The sequence below is a fragment of the Dermacentor andersoni genome, chromosome 8 (genome assembly GCF_023375885.2).
Source record: "Dermacentor andersoni chromosome 8, qqDerAnde1_hic_scaffold, whole genome shotgun sequence".
Taxonomy (NCBI): Eukaryota; Metazoa; Arthropoda; class Arachnida; order Ixodida; family Ixodidae; genus Dermacentor; species Dermacentor andersoni.
Genome location: NC_092821.1, coordinates 13223397 through 13250998, shown reverse-complemented (window position 1 = coordinate 13250998; position 27602 = coordinate 13223397). Strand labels below are relative to the sequence as shown.

The 27602-nt window shown below is 44.4% G+C and overlaps 1 protein-coding gene across 2 annotated transcripts in view; it reads left to right on the top strand.

Moving 5' to 3' along the window:
• Window positions 1-27602, top strand: part of LOC126526655 (beta-hexosaminidase subunit alpha-like) — a 185843-nt gene that overhangs the window by 15204 nt on the left and 143037 nt on the right. Inside the window, exons 2-3 of one of the 2 annotated variants that reach the window (XM_055068333.1) lie at window positions 23947-24054; window positions 25018-25168. In XM_055068333.1, the coding sequence (XP_054924308.1) occupies window positions 25043-25168 (126 nt within the window). In that variant the 5' untranslated portion in view covers window positions 23947-24054; window positions 25018-25042. The remainder of the gene's footprint in view (window positions 1-23946; window positions 24055-25017; window positions 25169-27602) is intronic. The other variant, XM_050174522.2, reaches the window with a different exon arrangement.

Here is a 27602-nt window from a genome sequence, read left to right as displayed (position 1 = left end):
AACCTAAGAAATAAGGAATGCAAGACCCTAAGAAATAAGGTATGGTGGCTCGAGTTGAAAAGCATGAGTTAAAATACACTCATTTATTTACGGCGACGGATCTTGACCACTTCCTTCCCTTCTTCCTCTTCGCGTTCTTCCTGTCTCTTCAGTATTCTTCTTTGCCGAAACATCACATCCTCCCAGACATCGGTTTTTATTTCTCCTGGGATAATAGTGTACGATATATTCCACTGCTGCTATTTCAGTTTTTCCTTTCGATTACAAGTAGCGTAGCGATTCTAGATTTCCCTTTTACTTGATGGTTTTTATCGGTGCATAGGGACCAGAAAATCTTGACTTCGGTCCGTGTAAACTTCTTCAGACTAGCACTGTATCTAGAGGCTCTATTACAGACATCTTAAATCTATGTCGCAGATCATAGTGTTTCTTCATAGTTGATATGTAGCATATAAGCTCCTCTTCCGTATTGCGAATTTCCTGTAGATCTATTTTTTCAGCGATTTCAAGATCGTATTCTGCCGGTAGCGAAGTTGCTTCGCGTCATGCAGCAAAGTTAGGCATGCATCCTGATCCCCTGGTATAAGAATGGTTATGGTGCCTGACTGCCGATTCCAAGAAAACTTCCTTCAGCCATAGAAATAATGGTACATTGCGATAAACGTTTTCAAGTCTCTAATGGGCCTCTCAGCTAGGCCGCCTCCTTCAGGATAGTAGGGTGCGGCAAATCTAAGGGCAATCGCTCTTTCACGGGCCATTCTTGAAGCTTGTTGCTGTAGAAAGCTCGCCCGTCGTCGGTCACCGCTACCTTGGTGCTCTTTAACATGCTTCGCTCCAGTGACGTCAAAAGAGAATTGGCGTGTTCCTTTCCTGGCTTTGCAGCTGCCATACGTGTGCATTCACCTATTGCAACAAGAAATGTTTGAGTCTTACTGACTTCCTCGCCTCGCTTTGTTATTTCCGCTAATTCTAGACGAATTACATCAAATGGTACGTTGGAATGACTAGCGATGACCATTTCATTGCCTCTTAGAAGATACTTGGCCCTGTTATTCTGGCACTGGTGAGAGGTTGGCGTGTAGTTCTTGATATCTTCCTCCATATTTTTCACGTTAATCGATTTTTTTATCTTGCATTAAGTTTTCGTGAATCCATCATGCCGTCCCGACTCGGGCTGCCATAGAACAGCTTCAAAACATTTTTCTTCAAACTTCCTGCAAGAAGAATTTGTCATTACGACAATAATAACGACGTTTATTTTAACATCAGTACAGTGTAATGATACCAAGGGGCGTGCGGAAAAAGCTGTCATTTGGACACCTTGGAAAATGCCGCAGGCCTCCGCATTGACGATTACAGCAACAAGAAACTCAATCAGTTCATAATATTGAAAAATAATACAGTAAAATTACACAAATAACAAATGAAAGTTGTATAGCAAAATGCAAACAACCAACTCAATCAGTTCATAATTTTGAAAAATTCTAGAGAAAAATTACACAAATAACAAAAAAAGCTGTATAGCAAAATCCAAACTTACACAATTTTACAGGCATACATGAAATATAGGCACATATTGGTACATAGACAAATGCATCTGCAGAAGAAAATGCAAGTGCAAGAGAAGAAAAGAAGTTAAAAAGCCGTACGTATACATTATTATGCAAATATTTGCCTGCTAGATGCAAAGCAGGAACGAAAGAAGCAAAGATACTGCTCTTGTACAAAAAAAGGCAGCAGGCCAAGAACAAATTTCTTTTTTTTTTTTGCTGAAAAATTAAAGAAGAAAAGAGAAAACATCGAAGAAATTCATCTAGTTTATGTTGAAATAACGAATAGCTTGAAAGGTAGTGTTATCCTGTTGAATCGTTTCACTGTCTAATCTATTTAGTAATCTTTGTATGTTTTTACGAAGCGTCTGTTTTGCATATTTACTTCTTACGGTTGGTATTTTCCGGTATTCCCTTTTGCGTGTTGTCTATATAGTGCTATTGTTTTCTAACTTGTCAACTTGCTTAAGAAAACTCATCCAGTGGTTAGCTCTTGTTTATGACCTCTACACTGTCAATAAGCGTACATTATTGCGATTGGCATAACTTCAAACTTTACAAGAAATGCAACTGTATGAAAGTACCCCGGGGACATTTTCATTTACCCATAGGAACTTTTTTTTTTTTTGCAAGGCATGAATGTTGTGCAGATATTTATGAGTGGTAGTAGCCCAAACGAAATGGCAATAGTTAAGCCGAGATTGAAACAAACTATTAAAAATCAGCACCAGAACATTTTGTGGCAGTATGTAGCGATTGCTATAAAGAATATCAATTATCTGTAACAGTTTTACTGCTGAACAATCGACATGTGTATCCCAGGATAACGTTTCTTTTAAGACGACACGCAGTGTTTTAAAGCTGTGTAAAATAACGATAGGCCGAGAATTAAGTCGTCTGGGTTTATTAAGGACAACGTTTTTATTTTTACTGTGAAATATCACAGCTTTTGTTTTTTCGTCTTTAGCCTAAAACTATTTTGACATGCCCATTCGTCGAATTTCGGTAAGGTTAAAGCGGCTTCGTAAATTAATTTACCAACTGAATTTCCTATTAAAAAGATGCTGGTTTCATCAGCGTAAAATTGTATAATTTGCCGCAGAGTTGATATCGACAATGTCATTATTGCAAAGATTAAAAGGAAAGGGGCCCAGGATGCTACCTTGTGGCACACCACAAGATACAGCAAACAGACTAGAGAGGTCTTGATTTATGTCTACTGTCTGGACACTGTACTATATATAGGATTTAATCAGGTGTTCAGCTTTGCTGCGGTAGCCATGGCGTAACATGTTCTCAATTAGAACAGAATGGCTTATATGGTCAAAGGCTTTGGAAAAGTCTACAAAAATTCTATCGACCGATTTTCTCTCGTCAACAGTGGTTAAGATTTATTCTTCCTGAACCAATACCGCAAGCTGAACGCTGAGACCCTTACGGAGACCAAACTGGAACGGACTTATAAGATCATGTTTTTGACTGAATTCAGTAAAGCGATCAAAAAATAGCCTTTTCTAGAATTTTCGAATATGCAGGAAAGATTGTATGGGGCGATAATTTCCCAAGTCGTCTTTTTTACCTTGTTTGTGTAACAGTATTACACGACTAGATGCATTTGACGAGGGAATACAGCCTGGTTAAGACAGAGGTTAAATATGTAAGAAACACACGAGGCTAAAATATCAGAATCATACTTCATAGGTTCAATCTGGAATCCATCGATGTCTTTTGCGTTACTTCTTTTCAGGTTATTAATTACGTGATTGACTTGAATTTCATTTACGGATTTAAAAAATTGAGCTTGTAACATAGGCTAGGTTATTTAGGCTGTTTTGCATAATGGACATGTTAACGACACTAGTAAAGTGCTTATTAAAGGCGCCTGCGAGCCGTGTACCTGAATGATCCTGTATATTTATTTCTAGCTTCGTAAATTTATCAGAAGTCGCGTCATGCTTTAAGACAGAGTTAAGCCTCTTCCACATAAGCTGAGAATATCCAACTGCAGCACCAAAGAAATTTGCAAAGTAGTAACGCCTTGCTTTTTTTACATCTTTATCCAAAGAATTGCGGCATGATATAAATTGAAGAAAAAGCTCAGCAAGTTTAGTTTGAATACACTCGTAGTATAGGTTATTCTTCTGCTCGATTCTTGAAAGAAGGTGTGAGCTTATCCAAGCTTTTCGAATTTTTTTCGTTTCGTTAACGCGGATAGAAGGAAAGCTGGCTGCATATATTGGTCTTAGAATACGACGAAATATTTCATAGGCCCCGTTTGCGTCACTGAATCAACACATTTCCCCACGAAATATATTACATTTGTTCCCGAAATCTGTACAAGTTTTCTATCATAATTTTCTATGCAGAGTGATTTAACTTGGGCCTCTTACTACGTACACGCACTTTGCAGCAAATGAATAATGGTAGGTGATCGCAGAAATCATAAGCGAATCAACCAGTTTGCATGATATCTATTTCTAAAAAAATGTAAATTAAAGAGGAAGAATGCTGAGCGATTATAGTGGGTAGGTTACTTGCGCTCACTAGGCCGTTCACTCTCAGTAAAAGATCAAGCTGAAAGTTCGAGAAATCATTCTTTGTCATATTAATTGTAATGTCTCCAGCACAAATAAAAGCAAAATAATTTTTCTTCACAAACTCTGTAATTGCTTCTAGATAGTTAAAGAGGAGACAATGCTAATGAGGGACGATAGCAGGCAGTTATTACCATATCTTGTAATTTGATAGACAAAATTTCGCAGCAATTCGTATTTACAAAGAGTTCTGACAATAGTTTACAATTAGGTCCTTTCTTAATGAAGATGCATACACCACTGCCGCGTGCATAGGGACAATTTAGATAAGAGGTGTTATAGCATGGAAGACGGAAAACATCTGTTATCATCGGTAGACCATGTTTCTTTTAATAATATTGCATCAAATGGAATGCGTAATTCTTCAAAGAACAAAGTTCGGATTTGTTATTTTGAACTGATCGGATGTTCAGGTGAAAAAATGTAAATGATTTTAGGAACGTTTTTCCTATATACCGCTCACATACCTAGGGTAATACGTAGGTTTCCCTGTTTGCGCCTGCCATATAGTTATCGACAAATGACACGTGTTGTAGCCAAGCTTATGTAGATCACCCGCGGCGAAAATCGTCACCGCATGTCCACTGTTGGCTTTGCGCACAAGAACACGGTTGTTATTGTGCCACACATATTAGTATTGCGACCTCTTAGCACAGGTTTTTGTTTCGTGCAATAAAACACGTGTCCTTTTCGTAACTTTCCGGTTATGAAGACCACGTGATCTTTATGGCGTAGCTTTTTTTTGCTTTGCCACCAACGGTCCCTACCAGTCTGTTTGGCAAAACGACAGATAATACGTGGGATTTTTTTTTTCTTTCTTTCATTGCAGACGGTGACCCGCGACCACATCATTATCTGTTAGCTCAGGAATATTAAGCTGCGCGGCAAGCACATTTAGCTTATCCATCAGATTTTCTTTTTCCGTGTGCTTGATAGCATGGAATTCAAAATTAATGCGGCGGCTCCTGCAATCAAGGGCGTCAATTTCGGCCTGAAGCTGACTGACGTCGCTCTCGTTTTTCTCGAGTTTTTCGGTTCGGCGCTTTAGTTACTTAATTTGCTGTTCATTTCTGTCCGTGCATTGTGGCAGTTCATCGTACTGCTCCGAGCAGAATTGCAGAGTCCTAAATGTCTTCAACTACTTCCTTCAGCGGCAACAATTTGTCTAGTTTAGAACTTATATTATGTAACACAATCCGAACGTCCTGTTGGCCAGACTCTTCACTTGCACTCTGTACCTGCACGCGAATTTCCTTTCGCTGGCAAGCCGTGCACGTCTAGCTATACGGTATGCCTCCCCCTTGGTCTCTAGCATTGTATCAGAAATTCCTGAACATTTTCCGGAATGGAAACAAAGAGTGCAGTAACTGCGCGCAATAGAAGAATACGACTCAGTGAGCCGTATCTCGCAAGTCGAACATAACACATTCAGAGTCATGTTCACTATTTGGCAGCAGCATCAAGTAGAAAAAAACAAAGGGAATGAAGGATTGAGAAATAATAACCTGCGCTAAAGCAGGTAATGATTTAAGCGAAGTTCCCTCGATACTGCCGTGGCCGCCATTGTGATGCAGTGCTTGATTTCGGCCGCTTTATAAGTTATTCGTCGACAGTGACGCTTGATGACAGATGCGGCTGCCTCCGATAAGGTATGACTGGTTCTGCCCCGCAAGTCAATTCTTCGGTGCCTTCCCACAAGCTAAAAACGTGTCCATCAGCAGATGTGCTCACTTCTGTGATGTGTAGCCGCGAAACAGCATCTGCGTCAGGTAGCTTATCACCAGGCTTACAGTTAAAGTGAACTGTTCTATTCCACTGATGCAATGCCTCACCATGCCCTTAGGCTTGATTAATCTCAAGAGGTAGGTTACCCCTCGGTTGCAGTGAAAAGCCGGAAATGGCTGCCCTCTTTGTAACTTCTGAAATACGGGAGTGCCATCGCAACAGCCAGAGCCTCTTTGCCTGTGGTCGTATAATGTAATTGAGCTTTTCAGAACATAGAAGAATATGTCCAATCACGTCAAGTAGCCATCCTTCCTGCTCGTTTGTGTCTAGTTGATATTTATTTATTTATTTATTTGAGTACCCTAAAGGCCCGTTAGGGCATTACATATAGGGGACGACGAAAAAGTTCAGTAAAAAAATTAAATTATGGGGTTTTACGTGCCAAAACCACTTTCTGACTATGAGGCACGCAGTAGTGGAGGACTCTGGAAATTTCGTCTACCTGGGGTTCTTTAACGTGCACCTAAATCTAAGTACCCGCGGGTGTTTTCACATTTCACCCCCATCGAAATGTGGCCGCCGTGGCCGGGATTCGATCCCACGACCTCGTGCTCAGCAGCCTAACACCATAGCCACTGAGCAACCACGGCGGGTGAAGTTCAAGAGTAAGTGGAATATGTAATAGTTAATGTTTAATGTGTTCAACCGTAAGTGGAATAGAATGGCCCCTGTGACGTATTGTCAAGCGTCGGTGCACAGTTCGGAAGGCTTGCTGAAGTGAGGTAGCGCAAGCACAGGATCCGACGATATAGCTTCAACAAAGTACTGGAAAGCTTTCTCGCACTCTTCACTCCACATAAATCGCCGATCGTTTTGTGTCAGCTTATTAAGGCATCGTGTCTTTTAAGCCTCATCCTTACTGAACCCACAGAAATGACCAGCAAGTCCAAGGAAAACCCGGAGTGAGTGTAGGTCATATGGCTTGATGAGTTTCTTCACCCTTTGTACAGACTCCCCTTTTGTTGTTTTAGCTTTACCGTCAAAAACTCTTCTCCGAGAGTCACATTAGTCTGAAAAAATTCACTATTGCTCTTGATTTGTCTCTTTCACTTGCTGATTGCTTCATGTTCTTCTCTTGTACTTGAGTATATGATGAGGATGTCAATGAATACAATACAAAACTTTCCCAGGAACTTCTTAAGAATGCCATTTATAATTTTCCTAAACCAAGCTCCTGAATTCTTTTAACCGAATGGCAAACGGTTGGACTCGTAGACATCGCAAGGCGTCACAAAAGCAGTGTACTACTTATAACCTTCACGTAGTGGTACCTGCCAGTATCAATTACAGAGGTCGAGCCGAGAGAAAAAAATATAACCTCCCATTTCATTGATGGTCTCGTCTATTCGGGGCATGGAAAACTAAACCAAATCAGTCTGGCCGTTTATCTGCAGGTATTCTGTGCGATGGCGAAACGAGCCACTGTCTTTCTGTAATATGGTGAATGGTGGCATGAAGGTGGATGTTGAAAGCCATATAATACCGGAAGCTGCATTTAAAGGAGTTCGGCCTTTAACCAGATCTTTTTCTCGTGGGAGACAATGTACAGCTTTTTACGCGCTACTGTAACGTCATCAAGCTTAAACGGTACCTCAAGTACATCTGCTCCTGGTGGGTACGTCTCAAAACAAATAAGTTCATGAAAATTCATTGTGAATCAGTGTGGAAATCAAAGTGAATCTTTAATTGCACACAAATTAGGCTTAACTGATCCGTGAATGGTCACTTCCTCTCTCCAAGAAATATTCATCTTAAGTCGCTTTATAGGAGGTCTAGAGAAAATGAACACTAAACACCTTGCATTACAAGTGTATCTACATTCAAGTGATGTCCACTAAATCCAACTTCAACTTCTATCCTGTGTTGCAACCTTATAGTTTTTCCATCGTAGCTTTGAGCGCTAACTATTATTCCTTCAAACACCTTATTTACTTGGACAAGTTCCTGATTTACTAGGCTTACGGATGCTCCAGTATATACCAGGCAGTCCACATTTTTTCTACTTAACATCATTTTAACAAATAAAAGGCCAGATTTCAAAAGGTATAAATTTTCAATGTTTTCACACTAGTCAGGCTCGGTATTGAAATATTCTACCTTTTTGCCATGTGCGTCAATACTCAGTCATAAAAGACTGTATCTTTTGATCGGACCATCGATCAGTCAATCGCTCGAAACATACTTGAGTCAAGCAAGTCATCAGTGGAGGTTGGACGGTGTTTAAATACAGGAAGCGCAGTCCAAGTAGAGAACGTCTTGTTTGTTCGACGCTTGCATAAACAACTAAAAAAATGCAGGTGCGCACCCGTGTCCATGCTTGCTTCTAACTTCATCTTCTTCTCTTTTTTTTCGGAGTATAATATTTAACGGACCGCGGCCAAACAATTTGCGTATGCCTGTTTCTTTTCAAGACGGGGCGTGTCCAGCAGATTCTAGGTGGTACAGCATCTGTACCAGTCTCCGCAGCGTGTTGCCACTAGAAGTGCGTACTTTGCATGAGCGAACTTTGCCATCGCTGCCCGAAATTAATTCTGTCACTTGTCCCATCTTCCGCAATGGTCTTGGCGAGTTTAATTCTTTTATCAGTAGTATGTGTCCAAGCTTCACTGATTCTGAGTGTCTAGTTTCATTAATGTGAGCTGAACGAAGTTCTAGGAGGTAATCTCGTCACCATCGGTTCCAGAGATTGTATAACACATGTTCTCTGTGTTTCCATCTTCGTTGAAACCATTCCCGTGACGAAGGTGTCTCGTTTGATGCTGTGCACAAGTCTGGAGGAAGCATAGTCAATCTTTGGCCTATGAGGAAATGACTCGGCGTAGGCGGCATTGGTTCAGAGGCCTCTGCATACACAAATGTTAACGGTCGCGAATTTATCATCGCTTCAACTTGATTTCGTCTGGTCGAACGTTTCTCATAGTTAAAGAAGTTATTTCCCAGTGTTTTCTTGAATGTAGACTTCACAGATCTAATGAGTCGTTCCCAAAATCCTCCCCACCAGGGAGGTTGTTCGGTGATAAATTTCTAAACAATCCTGTGACATCCGAATTACGATTGTACTTCCTGTGAGTTCATTAATTCATAAAGTCGCTGGACTTCCCTTGAGGCCGTTCTAAATGTCTTGGCGCTGTCGGAATATACAATCTTACAATTTCCTCTTCGTGCCATAAATCGTCAAAATGCTAGCAGGAAAAGTTAGAAAATAATTAGAAAAATAATTAGAAAAAGAAACAGCTTTTCTAATAATATAGGAAGGTCGTGAGGTCACGATAGGCCATTCTAGGTTGTATCTATTTAAAATCCTGTTTCAAAAAAAAAAACATTTAGTTGGAAGTAGCGCCTTGTCCGTCGTACATGTTCCTCTTGTAGTCCGCGTCTTCGTAGCGCTATTTTGTTCAAGTCAATTCAGTTAGGGAGGGTATCTTTGTAACTCGGTTTGCTACAAACTGTTCCCGGCGTTTCGCTGAACGGTGTAGCCAATGAATCACTATCATAGAATCTGTCCACATAACTGTTTCAATGCCCTCTAGATTTAGGGCACGTTTCGCTGTTGCAGTTAGTCGAGCTGTAACGAGGACTCCTATCAGTTCTAATTGTGGCACAGTTATCTTTTGTAGAGATGCGACTAGCGACTTGGCTAGCACTAGCTGAACTGTTGTGGTTCCCTTGAAGTCTCGCATATGAAGGTAAAGCACGGTGCCGTACGCAACTGGGCTAGCGTCACTAAAAGCATGGGTGGTAACCTGCACATTCTTGTCCAGGAGGGATTGACCAAAATGTATCTTTACTTCCAGCTGATTAACAGTTCTGAGGCCTTTAGTCCACGCTGTCCACTCTATACGAAGTGACTCAGGAAGTCTCAGGAACTCTAACCACAGCCTTTGTATAAATAACTTTACTGCCAGCAAGAACTGCGTTAAGAATCCAAAAGGATCATACATGAGTGAGGCGAAGCTTAAGATCTGTCTCTTCGTAACCTTTTGTTCGCTCAATAATTCAACCATTCTTGTTAGCGATGGCTTTAAGATGTTCTTTTGTCGGTATTTCAAACGAGACCAAGAATCTTCTTTTCGTTTTCCACATCGAAGTGTAACTTTAAGTCTCTACTATTGTAAAGGTTTCGTAAGTGTCCATCATTTGTCGTCCACTTCGTTAGATGCATTCCTGCCTCTTTCAAGATACTGAAGCGATCGCTAACGACTTGCTGTGCTTCTTTCTTCTGTGCCCCGATGACCAAATCATCGATTTAGAAATGATCTTTCAATATAGTTTGACAGTAGTAGGGTATTTGTCTTCTACCAGTTGGAAGTGGTGTCGCAGAGTTGCAGCAAGGAGAAAGGGACTGCTGCAGGCGCCAAAGGGAACCTTGTCATGCACAGTTCTTCAATATTGGAAGACGCTTCTTCAAACCAGAACTAACGAAACGTGTCTCGGTCGTGTTCAGCCAGCGACACTTGAAGAAACGCTTTTTCGATGTCGGCGTAAATTCCAATCATGAAGCTGCGAAACTTAAGCAGTAAGTCGAGGATGTTAGGGTTCAAATTCGGCCCTCTCCACAAGCCGTCGTTCAGTGAAGGTGAGTCCGAAGCACGAAAAGAGGCGTGGAATACCACCCGTACTTTAGTCCGTAGTTCTGTCGCGTCGCACTACTCCCAGGTAGCACAAAAGAGATACGTAACGTTTTCGTAGCGTTTATCCAAGACGATAAAAACGGGTTAAAGAAGACACGAGTGAGAGAACTTCGGCGGGAAAACGTCGTATATCTCTGCTAATGTCCGGCTTAATTACTTTCTTGAGACGATCTAAAACAGGTCTGCAAGACGTATTCGAAAAGCTGGTCTAGAAATAGGATTAGGAAAGACACAAGTAATCCCTTTGCCAAAACTATTCGTAACCAATTTCTAAACGTTTTTAGGACGTTATCAAAAAGCTGGTCTAGAAGCGGTCTTGAAAGGTTTACGATCATCTGAAGCTAATTTTCGCGGGTGACGGGCGTGATCAGACATCGTTGTTCAAAACACGCGTTTAGTTTCGCCTCACGCGACTGGCCTATGCCGCGCAGACGTCGTCAGCCGCACCCGTTGGCACGGCCTAGGCCAATCGCGTGAGGTGAAACTGATCGGGCGTTTCGAACAACGATCTCCAATCGCGCCCCAGATGAGTAGAAGCGTCGGTGTTGACTGTAAGAGCCACGGCGCAGTGCCAAGCACTGTTCCCCGGATGGCCGGCGCATCCTCTACCAAGTCTCACGAAAATGAGCCTGTTAGGAATAATAAATCCTTAATACCGCCTTTACTAAGCTACAATGCTTACAACCACAATGGGAATGACATCCTGCAAAGAACAAATGGCCACGTCTTGGCAGGTGGCCAGACCAAGCCCTTCATGCCAAGAGTGCATGAAATGAGAACATTGTGACAAAGCAAAAACACTTTATTAAAATGTAATGCTTATGCAAGGTTCGAACAAACTGTGTGAGAAATGCAAATAGAAGTAAAAGTACATCAACAATGACAAAAGTCGCAGAAAGGATTCGTAATGAACTCGAAAGTGAACATTCACTAGCACATAAACAAAATTCCGAGTACATACAAAAATGAACAGAAAAGCCTGGAGTGTACTAAAGTGTCTAATTTATCATAGTAAAGTGCACGTGCTATTAGATGGACTAGAGTTATGCAGAAGTGGCATCGGTGCGAATCGAAGAAGTAGACTGAAAAATGCAAGAGTATGAATTGGATGGTAACTGCCTCCAAGCAATGTTACCGATCAGCTAGAAGCTTGAAAAGAGCACAAAACGAAATACCACCGTATACCATCATAAAACAATCCTGTGACAGAAATAAAAAAGGGAATAATGCAAAATTGGAAATATTGCCTTTAGGATATATCAAAGAAGGTAATGGCGAGAAAAAATAGCCATACAACAAAAAAGCAATAAAGTGAAATTAGTACAGAATACTTAAGGGGATTCAGTGTAACAAGTGAACACTACTGTAGTACAGCGAACGATGAGACAGTAATGCTGCATCTTGCCACTCCAGAACGTGAGAAATGAATATGCAAGCCTCATATTAGAAACTTACATAAACGTGGAAATAAACTGGAATGCACTGGAAGCTGCATTTGTGTAACAAAGGAAGCAATGGTCATAATAAATAGTGGGTGTTTTATCTAAAAAGCCATTTACAAGAGGCAAAGTTGTACCTCTCAGGCAAAAACAAAGTTGCAACGAATAATTTGCAAACCAGCAAATACATTAATAAGCACACTGACATGTCACACTTTGCGCACATCTCCAGTCTCCTAAAGTAAAAAAAAAGCACTCTGAATGAGAAAGAACGTTTAACACATGTAGCCCAGAGCAAATTCTTTGCTAGTTCACTTACACTTTCACATCCAAAAACATTTGCCACAAAGTCCAGGCACAGTTCCACTGATGTTTACCAATTCACCCCCACTTTCACGTCCAAAAATATTTGGCACACAGTCCAGGCAGAACTTCATTGATAAACAGCTTGAGAGCACCCTACTGATTATTGTGCAGTCCCGCTGCTCGAAATAGAACTGCCGCACATGCTGGTAGTGGTTTCAATGTAGACACACTTGCTGCCCTGGACAGGTATGCTCAGATATCTGCACTGGTGCTCCATTTTGTCGAAGTAGACACGTTGATGCACTACGCTGGTAATTGAAATGTTTTGAATGCACAAGTATTGGCTTCACCAGAAAGACTTGCCCACATACCACCACTGGCATATATATGCACTTGCTCTTCACTCAGTAGCATTGAACTTAAAGTGTTCCCTATGTGGGAGCCATGTGTAAAACCGGTGTCACACGACCACTCTCTATCGCGATCAAGCCCGATCCGGATCGAAATTATCGATGCGACTGGCTCACTCTCGTAGCTTGCGCAGAGGAGCCAATTCACGACCGAGAAATTCGATTTGTAACGGACTGGATAGCGGCTAAAAGAGCCCCGTGTGAAACCGGTATGAAATAATGCACAGACGTACGCTAGGAAAATGTGTTGCATAAGGACAAAGAACTGCGACATGCCCTGTTGTGCGAAGCGCGCGAACAGAACACATGTATATATATATATATATATATATATATATATATATATAAACTGCGAGAGCGCTTCGCGAACTCCATGCGCACACATGGCACCCGCACGAACTCGGCAGGCCGCCGTAAAGCGCGAAGGGCGCACAGCGTACATTCCGACACATGTCCCAAACTGCAAACAATCGTACTACCTCAAGCATACAAGTTATTTTATACCAAGGCCATACTAGACTCACGTATGCAGTATCCACAAGCGAGTTATGCAGCGTACATGCTGTATCCATTCGCCAAATAGTAAAATTGATAACAAGCACAAAGCTACAAGGGACTCAATACATTACTACCATTTGAGGCGTCAAATAAGATCGAATTTGGCCGTTTCATATATTGGACACAATATATGGACACATGTGGTACCCGGTAATACCATGAAATACCCATCACGTGGGTAAAGGGGGCGAAAACACAATCGAGAAGCTGACGCGCAAGCGATAAAAGCACGGTATGGTGCACGCAAAATTCTGTCAGTGCGCTGTAGCGCGAGGGAAGAAAATAGGGCGAGCACTTGACCTCACCTTTTGGGATACCGCACTAGTACTGAATCATAAAAAAAAGCCTGTTTGAACCAGTTCCCTTGTCTGCAACAGTCTTGCTAAACGGGAGACTAAAATACCACGATGACGGCTCTATATTGCGGAGATCGGCAAGGTGCGCACAGACAGAAATTTTGCCGCCTTTCTTCGCATTCTGCAAAATGCTTTCTTGTTAGGATCACGCATAGCGGCCGACCCCGACGCTAGGGACACACAGGCACGATTTCGTCCCTCTAACTTTCGTCCTTATACTGCCCTTAACGCCTTAATTACAGCGTCAGTGAAAAGGCGCCTCACATAACATGACAATGAACTTGAAGAGCTGATTAGTGCCCTCCACTCCGCGCCCTCCAATTGAAAACACTACTGATTTCCAAATTAAACTACACAAACAGATCGCACAACCCAAACTAATCACAGAACGTCGTTTTCTTGACGGCAAAACCCTGCAACACTTACATGACAAAGGGCAGCGGCAGCACATTCAGAACAGCCGCTTTCATACCACAGCGCAATGCAAGTGCGATAACGCTATTATGCCCGGCTCAAACAGATCGCACAACCCAAACTAATCACAGAATGTCGTTTTCTTGACAGCAAAGCACTGCAACACTTACATGACAAAGGGCAGCGGCAGCACATTCAGAACAGTCGCAAACAGACCATAGTGCCATGCGAGTGCGATAACGCAACTATGCCCGGCTTCACGAATAACGTGGCCGCCTTGGTCACATAACAATTGAAAACACTAGTGATTTCCAAATTAAAACCACACAAACATATCGCACAGCCCAAACTGATCACAGAATATAGTTTTCTTGACAGCAAAACACTGCAACACTTACATAGCAAGGGGCAGCGGCAGCACGTTCAGAACAGCCGCAAACACACCACAGCGCAATGCGAGTGCGGTGACGCGACGACGCCATGATGACGCGACTATGCCCGGCTTGCCCGGCTGCCCGGCATCACGAATCACGTGGCCACCTTGGTCACATGATTTGACGACGGTATCGCCACCTTGCGCAAGGTTGGATCGCGTTGATGGGTTGTTGAATATTGTAGAAGCCGCTAAAGAGGCTGACGCGCCGTGGCGTGGCGGTGGCGTTTTGAGTCGTTTGCAAAACGTATTCACCCCTCGTTTTTAAGCTGTCTGGCTTCCAACGTTATCAAAACGTATTCACCCCTCGTTTTTAAGCTATCTTGTTTGGAACGTCTTTGATGCGTCGATTTTGGTCAAAAATCCGTTTCAGACGTTGAATCCCTTAATATGACGTTTTCAAGACTTTGTGTGCTACCTGGGCTGCTCGGTGTGGCATACAGTACGTGATATGTTCACTCGTACTGTCGGTTGTGACCTTCTCAGTGAAGCCTCTGTTATAGTAGCTCCTAATGGCAGTGTCTTATTCCTTCTGAAACTCTGGTTCTCGATGTAGCGTTCTCTTCAATGACTCTAACTTCTTTAACGCGACATCCCGGGTATTTTTAAGCTGGGAACAATTGCTGCGCCACGGCAGTTCAACTTCATAGAGACCATTTTTTCTAATAGTTGATTCGACGAAGTTCCTCAGGACGTATTCGTCATCTTTCGAAAGTCTCTCTTCGTTAGTCAGTCGCAGAGGTTCTACTTCCCAGAAAGACCTCAGTTTCTGGGAAATATTGGCTTCCATTAGGCATATGTTGAAGCTCCTTACGGTGCCCGGCTTGTAGAACTTAGGTGGACTTCTGATATCTCCATGAAGTGTCTATCCTACGATAGTTTCGATGGCGGTCTAGGAGTCATTCAATCGAATTCTTCCGCTCACGAGCTGGCAGTAATAGTCTGCACCTATAAGTACGCCTATATCAGGCTCATGTGAGACCTTAACAGCGTTGACATGAGCCAAACGCAAGTTCTTGCTTTTCAACATTGCAAGTACATTTGTTTCTGTCAATGCTGACAAGTCATTGCATATTTTGGGAACTTCTATAGCCTCTACTTCAAGTGAGTTTGAGTCGTACTGGCTATGCAGCGTGACTCGTACTCTCCAATAATATTTCCGCGGTGCTGAAACGTTTCCAAATCTCGAGATGGTGAACACCACTTCGGCTAACACAGTGGCTTTCAGCTTCCTAGACAATTCTTCCGTGATGAAGCTGCGTTGACTACCACCATCAATGAACATTCGTACAAAGCATTTGCTTCCAGTGCCCAAAGCCCAAACTTGGGCGGTCTGTAGAAGAACTGTGTACTTTCGCGAGTCGGTTGACGAACTGGAAGCAGTTGTCTGCGTTTCTGTATTCTTCTGCTTCCATACTGTGCCGCACATCGTGGTGATATGTCGCCCCTTGCATTTCGCACAGCTTAGTCTCTTCCAGCTTCTGCATTCCTTAGCTTCAACAGCATCTTAATTTACGTAGTTTCTCTTTTTTCTTGTTTAATGTTAGTTTCGTTGGGCAGACATCCACCGGGTAATCTTTGTCTTCGCAGAGTATACAACTCTCTGGAGTCAGTTTCACAGCTAACATAGACGCAGAACCTTGAAAATGCTCATTAAATTGTCGTTTTGCGGTTTAGGCTTGTTCTCTCTTGTCAGAATTCATCATTATAACCTGTCCCCGGCTACTTACTTCAAGGCTCAAGAAGTCTACAAGAACAGACATTTCATTCAGCCTGCCACTACTAACCCCTGCATTTCTCGAAGACAAGATGCACTGAGCATAACGGAGTACCATTTCTTGCGCAAGATTTTGTACTATAGCAGTTTTCAGAAGCACTCCCATATTGTTTTTCTTCGGCGCTAAAGTTATGCAGGGATCTCACGCGAGTTTGCACTTCTTCATGCGTCCTTTGAAGCCCTTTGTAATATTCGCTAGAACGAAGTTTACGTAGGTTTAGAAGACAACGCATGTGGGCGTTAACAATCAGCGATTTCTGACCGAATCTTTCTGTGAGAAGTTCTATAGCTGTGCTATAGCTCTCGTCAGTTGTCGGCAAGCCGCTGATCACACCTTCCGCTTTAGCCATCCAGTAGCTCCGACGATATTTCAATTTGCCTACGTATGCGATATATCGGTTCTGGGGAACGGTAGACTCAAATTGATCCCAAAATTCTTACTATTTAATGGGGTCACCATGAAACTTCAGCACCTCGAAATTAGATAGGTTAACCTGTGCGCGTGGTTGATGAAATTCATCGTGAGATGCGTGCGCAGTCGTTGTTTGCAGAGCGGATAAAATGCGTTCAGCGCGGGATTTCGCGAGGACGATAGGTTCTTGATACTGTCCCAAGCTTTGAAGCTCAGCCTCATTGTTATCATCGGTAACATGCTCTTCTACTTGGTTATCAAGGTCCCTAAGCATAGCTTCCTTTATGTTCAATAGGTTAAGGTGGTCGGTCAGCTCAGCAGACGGTGTTGGTTGTCATGTCGTTGATGATCCTGGTGACCGCCGCGCGAACGGCAGCACGCTTCCGTTGTAATATTTCATCTGGTCACGTAGGTGATCGGAGGCCTCGGGATGACGTGGATCGTTCTTAGATTATGTCACAGCGTCGTCGCGTTGATCGCGTCAGTCGGTCATCCTCTTCAAGGAGCTCGCTTCATCGTCCGGGGTCGTCAACTGTAGATTTGAAATCCTGGTGACGCCACCATACTGTTGAAAACCAGGAAGCGGAGTCGTAGAGAACGTCTTGTTTATTCGACGCTTGCAAAAACAATTAAAAAATGCAGGTACGTGCTCGTGTCCACGCCCACTTCTAACTTCGTCTTCTCTTCTTTTTCGGAGCATAATATTTAACAGATGGTGTACATGAACCTCTATTTGCATTTCGTAAGTCATGCTTTGAATTATTAACGGAAGGATTGCAGAGCTCGGTAGACTAGGGTTGGCAATCTAGAGTAATCGTCTGTACTAAAAAAATAATCTGACTGTCCTTTCTCTGTGTCTCTAAGCTATTCGCTCATGCCATGTGTCTATCGGTTTTCGCTCAAAAGCGGAAAGAAAACTATCTTTCCAGTTATGCCATGGGTCAGGGCGTTGGCTTGCAATTGGCCCATCGCACCCTTTTCTCGCATTGCCAGATAAAAAATGGCGCGTGTGACACACTTTCTTGCCCAAGGACGTCGAGTGGGTTTGCGCACATACGTATTCATAAAATCTGGGCCACAAGTTGGCGGCATTGCACGCCCCATCGAAACTATGAGGCTTAACTTCTTCTGGATGTGGTTTCTGTGCTTTTAGTGAGTCGCAAACTGCTTCGAGAATCAGAGCTAATGCTCATGCTGCGTGGTCTGCTGCTGCAACAGCGGTCGCAACAAGGCATTGTCGCTGTGCTCAACCTCGTTCTTGGAATCTATCCCTGAATGTCCCAGAAACATATTCTCAATTTCAGACATGGAAACATCGATGCGCACCGCACCTTTCTCGACGAGGGCCGCTTCCACTAAGTTGACTATTCCCAGTGATGATGTTGAGCAGTTCGGATGAATTCGCTGATTCCTGAAGAAGCACTAGGTCTTCGCCATCAAGCTCGTAGGTCTTTATGGTTGCCTGCCCATCTGCTCTTCTTACGAACACTACTTGAAGCAACATGGCAAGCTGCACCAAATATAATGTACGAGTTCAAATACACACATTTATTTACAAGGATCCATCTTGTCCTCTCCCTTCTCTTCTTCCTCTTCCCGTTCGTCCTGTCTCTTCACTCCTCTTCGCTAGAACATGAGCTAGCCCGGATCACCGAGAAATCACTAGTTGCTCACTACAACACAGTATGTAACCGAAGCTGATGAGCTGGCTGCCACTATAGCAGTGACGGAGGTCTTCAGGACCTGGCGCTCGCTCAACATACTCTGCGATTCACAAACGGCCTGCCCAAACTTTCTGAATGGCAGAGTAAGTTGGCCCGTTCTAGCAGAGGGATCAGAAAAATATACCAGCGCCCCCATAAATTTCTAACTAGGGCAGAGGCAGTCGACTTGAGACAACTACAAACTGGCACCTTTCCCAACCTATACATACTAAACAAAATGCTCATTACAGGATATGCCGACAATGCAGAAATGCCCCTGGTGCCACATGAAACCGATCCTCTATCACGTTACGTGGGAATGCCGGAAAGCAAATGCGATTCCAATAATTGGAAACCCAAGCGCGGAGTGATAACAGGCACTGCTGGCCATCGCCGCGAAGACCAAATCGGTCTAGTGCAGAGAGCTCGCAGAGCGGCTGAGGCCAACGGAGCCCTGGACAAAGGGAACCGACGCTGCTGAGCCCAGCTGGGAACAGAAGCATCAAGACAGAAGATCCCTGCAGGCAGCCATTCAACACCTCTGTAAATTGAGCGAAATAAGGTTCTACAACAACAAGGCTTCCAAATAAGAACAGTGGGGGGGGGGGGGGGGGCAATGAACCCCCCGACGAGGCAAGGCTATGTGATGGACGGTCGCTACAATGTGTCACAAACAGCGCCCCTAAATTTCCGCTGAGCGAAAAAACATAAAATTGAAGCCAGTTGACGTAAAGCCGTGTAAGTGGTGTGAGGATTGGGGGGTTAATCCCATCGCTCGTAATCAAATGTCAAGATTGGAGTCAGGCATGAATTAGATGGTAGCTGGCCCATGCCATCGTCCAACTTATCCACGCTGAGGACTTTGTTGAAGGGAAGTACTGCTTCTCATCGAGAACGAGGAATATGGGTTTATTTACAGTATCTACATCAGGACGCTGCAGTTCATCCGTCTAGCATGACTGCGAGAGAAAATACATGGAGCAGCCGCGCAACAGCGGTTTATAAACACTCGGTCCTCCCTCGATCCCAAGGTGAGGGAAACGTTCAGCCAGGCACCGTAGACAAGCTGACCAGGCACCGTAGGCGAGCCGACCAGGCACCGTAGGTTAGACAGCCAGGCACTGTAGGCGGGAGGGCTTACACAGACACATTTCCGCACAGGCTCACGGTCCCCAACCGAGGTCAGATGGTCTTCGCAGAACTCGATGCTTACGTCAATAAAGACGCATTTTATTCCCCGAGCTGACCCCCGCAGCGCGCCCACCGGTTGCCCATTGCCTTGCGTCTTGAACAGCGCATGGGAAGGGGCCTCGAACTACGTTCCCTTGGGGACTCCCTCGTTCACAGCAGACCAGATTGGCAGTGGCGGGTTCAGACACAAAGCCTGCTTCGTCGCACTGATCTCGGCTGCAGCGACGGAGAGTCGAGGACGCGTGTATTGTTCTCCACGCACAGTCGACTTAGTGATGCCGTGGCTAGAGGTTTGCGGTGGCGTTCCAGGAAAAGTTGACGCCCGCTGTCGCAACTGGCTGGCAAAACTTGCACGTCAGCGGGCCGTTCTTAACAGTGGGGCAACATAATTGACGCCTTTCCCCTCCCCTTCCGGACGAAGGACGCTGAGAGGGGATGACAAAAATAAACTCTGCACACGTAGTAGCTGCCTTCATACTAGGCATCTTTGAGAAATTAATTTGCTAATATATTCTCTTTAGGCACAATACGTGACCTAAGGCGTTTGAGGCTTCAAAGGAGCGTGGTTTAGGCCTCTTTAAGTTTGTGTATGGGCACGTGAAGCCTCTAGAACTCTAACAATGCAGTTTTTCCTGATCCACTCTAGCGGCCACCTCGGATATACTTATCACGCGTCGTAGCCCCCGAGGGGCTCTCCACGCTGCAGAGCAGGACAGGCTTCGCCTGCGTGCCAGCGCTGTCAGTGCTTCGACGTTCACGCGAAGCTGTAGTCATTAAAACACTGTGCACACGTGTTAACTTGTACTTATGAATGGCCAACGAAGCTGGTACTGCTCCTTAGAATGCACGTTTCACTTTTTTTTTGTGACGAAATTCTTTACAGGTGAGAGGCACCAGCTTTATTGTTGTGACACACTCGTCATTTGGCAATGATTAGGCATCCTTTTTCTTCTACGATATATTTATTGGCGTATGAAAAATAAATGCATCCTTTTTCCGTCCGCTCTCGTCGTCTCTGGTTCGCTGGTAGGCTACATCTTGTATACCGTGTGTATTAGCTAATGTTGCGGAATCTGGTCAAAGAAAATAATATTTAAGAAAAATAAAGAGAGTGGAAGATACGATTATATAACCTACCCCTATTGCAAAAACCAGCGTCTTCCAGTGTGAAACCAGCGCCTTTTTTAACGCGACAGCGTTAAGGAGCTCGTGTCGCAGAAAAGCCGGTATCGTCGGCGTCAGCGGCGTTGGCCGTGAGCGATAAATCCCAGAAGGCATTTCATAAATAAAAAACATCTTGCAAGATCTTGCAAGATGTGGGAATCGAACCAGGGTCTCCGGAGTTTGCGACGGAGACGCTACCACTCAGCCACGACTTCGTTCCTTCAAAACGGGACAAAATCGCCTCTAGTGAATGCGGTGTTGCCATAGAAACATGCCGTAGAAAGTTATACTGCGGTGTATATAGGTAATTATGGCCATGTAACTTACAGAAGTCGCAGTTTCACGAGTAGCGAAGAACCTTTCCGCTACATTTCTTCTGCGCTCTGCGCACACGCAGAGCCATCTTGCGGCAAACACAGAAGACCCCCTCCTCGCAATGTACGGCGCTGCCCCGACACGGGGCGCGCCACTCGCCCTATGATCGCGTCCGCCTTCATGGCGCGTCGGGGTCCGGCTATCTGTGCCGATCGCGACGTTTGGCTGGCGTAGTGCGCTTGAGTAGGCGGTGCGAACGGGGTGCGATAACGCTATCGCGCTCCACTCTTGAAGGCGAAGCTTAAGCGTCTTGCAATTTTTGGCACTGGGTCGCAATGGGTGCGCTGGCGCTCGCTGAGACTCTCTGGGACACCAGTGAGAACGTTGAATAAGAGCTGGGTCACACTGGAAGAGACGCTGGTTCCACTGCCATGACGCAGGGGCGCACTGGTTTGTGCTGTACAGGCGCTGGTTCTCGCTGCACTTCGCTGGTTCACACTGGAAACTGCGCTGGTTGTGTTTGTGCCGCTTTGGTTCCAGTGTGCAAGGACGAGCGCTGCTGAATATTAAATGCTTTTTACAATTTCAACGCTTGATACTAGTCTCTAGTCTTAAATAACGCTATATCTAGGGGTCATAAAACCCTATTTCGTGTCGCAGCTTAAAATAAAGGTGCGTCAGCTGCCCTGTTTATTCATGGACATTTGACAGTGAAGATAACTCGTTTTTTTTTTTTCATGTTCCCTTTTGACTTGGCGCATAGCTAAATTCTTGAACGAAACCACGCAAATGCAGAGCACGCCACGTTCTTTAATGGTTCGCAAGCAACATATGACTGGGAGTTGTCGCCGTTGTCACAGTGTTGTGGACTGGAAATGAAATGCAGAAGTCGTTCAGACGCGCGCGAGCGGACCCCGAGTTCGAAGCCTATTGCTGACTGATATTATTGCACCGATAACAAAGCTAGGTGATTAGTGCACTTTCACTTTTCTTATTGTACTAAAAAAAATTATTAGGCTCAAATACACACATTTTAGCTTTCGCCAGCTACCCGCGCCGAGATGGGTCCCCACCGAAGCCTAGGCATAGCGTATCCACCGAGTCCGTCTTCACGCTATCGGCGCGTCTAGGCTCAGAAATCAAGAAGTCTAACAAGGATAAATCAATCTATATTTCAGCTTTCGCATCGGTGTTCTTAAAAAAACAATTTTTTCATGTCTACAGTGCCAACACAAGAAGCGATGACCGCCGATGTGACGCGTCATAAACACAGGTATATGTGCCCTCGCCGAAGGCTCCCATAACTAGCCTGCGCTTTTCTGACGAAGATATATGACGAGACAGACGTGTTGACTGAAAGGCATCAGTGAACTAAGAAAATGTTGCATATCCATTGCGTGAAAAACAAGAAACCGCTATCGAAATCGGCAGTAACAGCCCATAGAGCGTCCCGGGTCCGCGTTTCATTTAGGACAGTTTTTCGAAGTTAAAATACCAATCGCAAGTGAAAATCAATGCTGTGGCACTTCCGAGCATGCTGCTGAATACGGACAGCAATTTTTTCTTTGTAGTACAGGCATGAGTTTCAGTGTCTGGGCGATAGCGCATCTACCATGTCTGCGCGAGACGTAGCTCTGCGAAACTAAATCTCCTTCTCGATTTTGACATGACAAGATATCCGTTTATGTTCGTCTGCTGGCGTGGCGTAGCGGTAAAGTGCCGGGCTTGGTATTGGTATTTTATTGCACTAAAACGCTCTTTGTTGCTTTCTGTATTCAAAAAAATATATGCGGTGTCCAGGTGCCGCATATTTAACGCGCTAGAGCTGTTTTTCGCATGAGTAGCCAGTGCCTCCCAGTACGCTGCGTCTGCCCAGCGCCCGAGCATCCAGCGCGCGGCACTGGGCCCATAATCCGGCGCGCTGGGTCCCAGTGTTACTGGGTTTTGCAATAGGGACGGTTTTCGGTTGTCAACGGTCTGACGACCGATCACCGTAGGTGTTGAAATCTTATCTTGCACCCTTCTTAAATCTGTTTTTTTTTTCGTTGAACAGCTTGGTTCAGGTTAGCCGGGACATCATATTGTATATGTTGACATCATATTGTATAGGTGAGGGCAGTTTCTGGATGCCAGATTATGCTCATGCATAGTCCAAAGCAACATCAACCTCGCCTATTTTGGTTCATATAGCCTTTTGTATGTCACTGGCACAAACATTCACGCTTAACAAAAAATACAGCTTCAGGTTGCTTTGCTTTGTTCAGATGCACGCGTGCTGCAAAATAGCTACCAGCATGCATCTCAATGCGGCATCACAAACGCTCACCAAGTCACCAAACAGGCGCAGTGGCTGCGAAAGGCTTCTACCACAAATATTGGAAATCTGGCATCCGAAATGCACTGCTCAGATGATGATGCCCTCTCTAGGGGGCTTTAGGGGCTCACCTTTATAGCTCTCGGTATTTGTTTTTATCTAACGCGAAGTTTATAGGTTTTTGATCATTTCATATATTGGTACAGTACCAGGGCTAGCGCCATTCTTCTTTCTATAGAAGAGAAATACAATCTACAGGAACTTAGATTGCTGGAGACAAGAGGCCCGGTGACCACTTGAGATTCTCTTGAAGGTCGCCTACAATCTCAGCTTCTAAAGCTACTCAGATATACTTCTGATCATTGGACACCATTGCAGCAATGTCAGGAGGAGAAGCTTGTACTTTTTTCGCTAAGACAAGCTGTCATGAGTAGCCAAGCCAGCGGCGCAATTCACAATAGCAATGAATCACGTATACGCATAACCAGAAACCTTAACTCTGGAAAGTAGTAGTAGTAGTAGTAGTAGTAGTAGTAGTAGTAGTAGTAGTAGTAGTAGTAGAATAAACTTTATTTTGTTCGTGATGGTGTTTAGGGAGGAGGGGAGTCGGAGGGCCCATCCTCTTCTTCCTCGGGCGGCGGCCAGGCCTTGCGCATTGGCGGCGTCCTCGGCCATCTGGACGACCCGGAGTTGGACATCCAGGTTTGAGCTGAGAAGTGCAGTCTCTCACTGCTCTAGAGTAGTGATGGGAAGGGCAGGCAATAAGCAAGGGAGTTTTCTGGTCCTTATCAGGGGACATGCCTGCATGATGTGGTGAAGATTGGCTCTACGCGCGCATAATTAACAATCCGTTGTATATAGCCCGGGAGAGAGGTGACTGTACGTCCCTGTGTTTGGGAAAATGTGCGTCTGTAAAAGGCGCCAGGTAACTGATTGCTTTTTATTTAAATTTTTCTGAGCGGCAGGGTAATGTCCCCTGGCCTGGCAGTAGAATTGTAGAATTTTCTTGTAGGATACCATCCGGTCTCTGCCTGAGCGGCAGAGGGATTCGAACTGCTCATCGCAAGAGGTTGTCGTGCGGTCACGGATGGCCAGTTCTCGCGCTGCACTGTGAGCAGTTTCGTTTCCTTGAAACCCGGAATGTGCCGGTGCCCAAAAGAGTTGCGCCCATCGGCGCCGGGTTTCGGGTACACTGGCCAGAATATTTAGGACTTCAGACTAAATCCGCCCTTTCGCGAAATTTCTTATAGCTGTGTTTGAGTCGGTGACTATGAATTTGTCTGGGGAGACAGCGTTCGCCAAGGCGATGGCGACTTTCCTCCCGACCTGCGACGAGCTTGTGATAACTGAGCTTGCAGCGATGATTTGATTTTGCTGATCTAGTGCAGCCGCTGTCATAGCATCTCGGTGACGATATTCGGCAGTGTCTACATAGGCCACGTCCTTGGAGTTTGAAAAGCGTTTTTGTAAGTATTTGGCTCCTTACTGCCTGCGTTCTTGGTTGTGCATAGGGTGAGTGTTCTTAGGTAATGGTAAGACGTGTAAAGTGACTAAAATATTTTTTTTTTCATCTTTAACCACAGCTGGATAAAATCTCAAGGCGTAATATTTGCTCGAAATTGGTGAAGCCTGTGTCCCCTTCTGAACCTCGCTATTTATTTGCAGCTCTCCCTCTGGCCGGAACATCACAATGACCGGCGGCCGCCTGACCCTCGCCATGACTCTCTCTCATATGCTGGTGATTGCGCTGTGTGTAACCCACGTATCGCTGGCGCAGCGCCTAAGAAGATATAGACACGTCAGCCGCCCGTGGGTGGTAAGTCTTTGGGTTACAAAACGTAGAGGCACGTTGGTGCCTTGACCTTTCATGATCTTTGTACTGTCCACTATGGCTCTTGGCCAAAGAAAGACGTTGAGCATTTTGAACGTGGGACATGTCCCCATTCTGTAGCAAACGTTTCATCGTACGGGGACCAAAAATTTCGTTTCTCTAAACCTATGTTAGTGCGCTGTTTAGAGAAATGTTCTGGACCATGAAAAGATTGTTTTTTTTTTTTTATTTACCATTGTCAGCATATGTTTATAACAGCCGACGAGATGCTCATTTGCAGTCATTAGATGAATCTGCATATTTGCTCCTCAGAATAGGACGATGTCATATTCAGGAAGCTTTTTTTTGTACGTGATTCATGTTGATTAGCCAGTACCATCACTAACTTCTCCTATATTATGAAAATTTAATAAAGCACGCCTTTACGGCCGCCTTAGCTGCAGCTACAATATTTGCCAAGGCTATGTTAGCCTCTTCACGAAGCGTTTCTCATGAAAACATGGTTTTTGTCTTAGTGTCCATCTTCTTAGGGAACCATATACGGCAGAACAGTTTGTTTACGAATCGGATGCCACAACCGCGAATAAATTTCCCAAGTACAAATATTCCTACTTTAATGCTCTGCGACGCGTTCTGCGATGATCTCCAATTCCCAAATAGTCTATGAATGCCGCATTGGATTAGTGGTTAAATCATTCTGAGTCACCATAATCATCATAATTATTGGCCTATTTTTATGTCCATTGCAGCACGAAGGCGTCTCCCAGCGATCTCCGATTACCCCTGTCTTGCCCCAGCTGATTCCAACTTGCACCTGCAAATATCCTCATTTCATTACCCCGCATAACTTTCTGTCGTCGTCGACTGCGGTTCTCTTCCCTTGAGACCGATTCTCTAACTCTACTGGTTCACCGGTTATCTACCCTAGGCACGACATGGCCTGCGCAGTTCCGTTTTTTTCTCATAATGTCAACCACAACATCGCCAACCCCGTTTGCTCTAAGATCCACACTTCTCTCTTTTGTTACGCCCAACATTCTTTTTCCAGCGCTCTTTGCGCAGTCCTTAACTTGTTCTCGGATTTCTTTCTTATTCAATGTTTCTGCCCCATATACTAGCAACGATGAAACGCAATGATAGTACAATTTTCTCGTCAACAACAGTGGGAAGCTTGGAGTCAGGATTTGGTAATGCCTGCTGTATGCCCTCCAGCCTATTTTATTCTTCTGTGAATTTCCTTCTCATGATCCAGATCTCGTTTGAGTAATTGACTTTGATACCGATAGTCCTGCACAGACTCTGCTGACAGGCGATCAGGAATTCTTGTTCCCGTGCCAGACTATCGAACATAAACTTTGCCTGCTAGGTATTAATCTTGAACCCTACTCTTACACTTTCTCCGCTGTCCTCCATCATTTGTTAAGGCCCTCGACAAATTACGGCAGCGTAAAATATGACAACAACAATAAACTAAACAGGATGGCTGCTAGCTCAAAACTGGGCTTGGTTGCACCTTACAATACACATGCGCGCATGAAGAGTAGAAGAAAAAAGCACAAGATTTGTTGCGAAAAACGCGATCGATAGCCGTCGAAAGCTTATACTCCTTATACCCCTATTGCAAAACCCAGTGTCGCGCGCTACATCCTGAGGCGCTGAGCAGGCGCGGCGTACTTGGAGGCGCTGGGTGCTGGTGAGAAAAGGAGGTCTAGTGCGTAAAATACGCGGGCTCTGGGCAACGTGGCTATTTTATTTAATACAGAAAGGAACAGAGAGCATTTCACTGCAGTAGAAAGATGAAAAAGTAAAAACAGGAATGTTGCCACCAGGATTCTATCCTTTGACCTGCAGGTACCAAGTACTCAGCCACGCCATCTTTTGTTGTCGTTATTGAACGGAATCATTAGTAGTGTCATTCCAAATTTGTTACATTACATTTGGACACACATGACAAATGAATGCACACATGCTACGCAGTCCCATGAAAGTTCGTAATTCGGGCAAACAAACACAAGAATCCGGATGCGAAATCCATTCAGGAACCACACTGCGCACTTCAGCAGCCTCTTCTTCAAAGAGACCTTGTCGCGTGAGGTGGCTCGGCATGTCTGTCGATCATTCGGCTTCTCCATAATGAATGAAGTCCCAATAACATAAACAAATCGTAAGGTGTATTTCTGGCAGTCTTTCTGAAAGGAAGGTACCGGTTACCATAATATTTGACAGGAAAGCCTTTTTTGATAGTTCTTTCTAAAATCTCCCAAAAATGAAAGGCTCACGGCAAAGAATAAATCAATGTTCTATTGTCTCGGGTTGATTGGAAATTCTACGATTTGTATTCCAGGGTACATATAACCATTTTACCTGAAGCCACGCTTTACTTGGTAGGGTGGAAGTGTGCCAGCAGATGGGAGGGTGT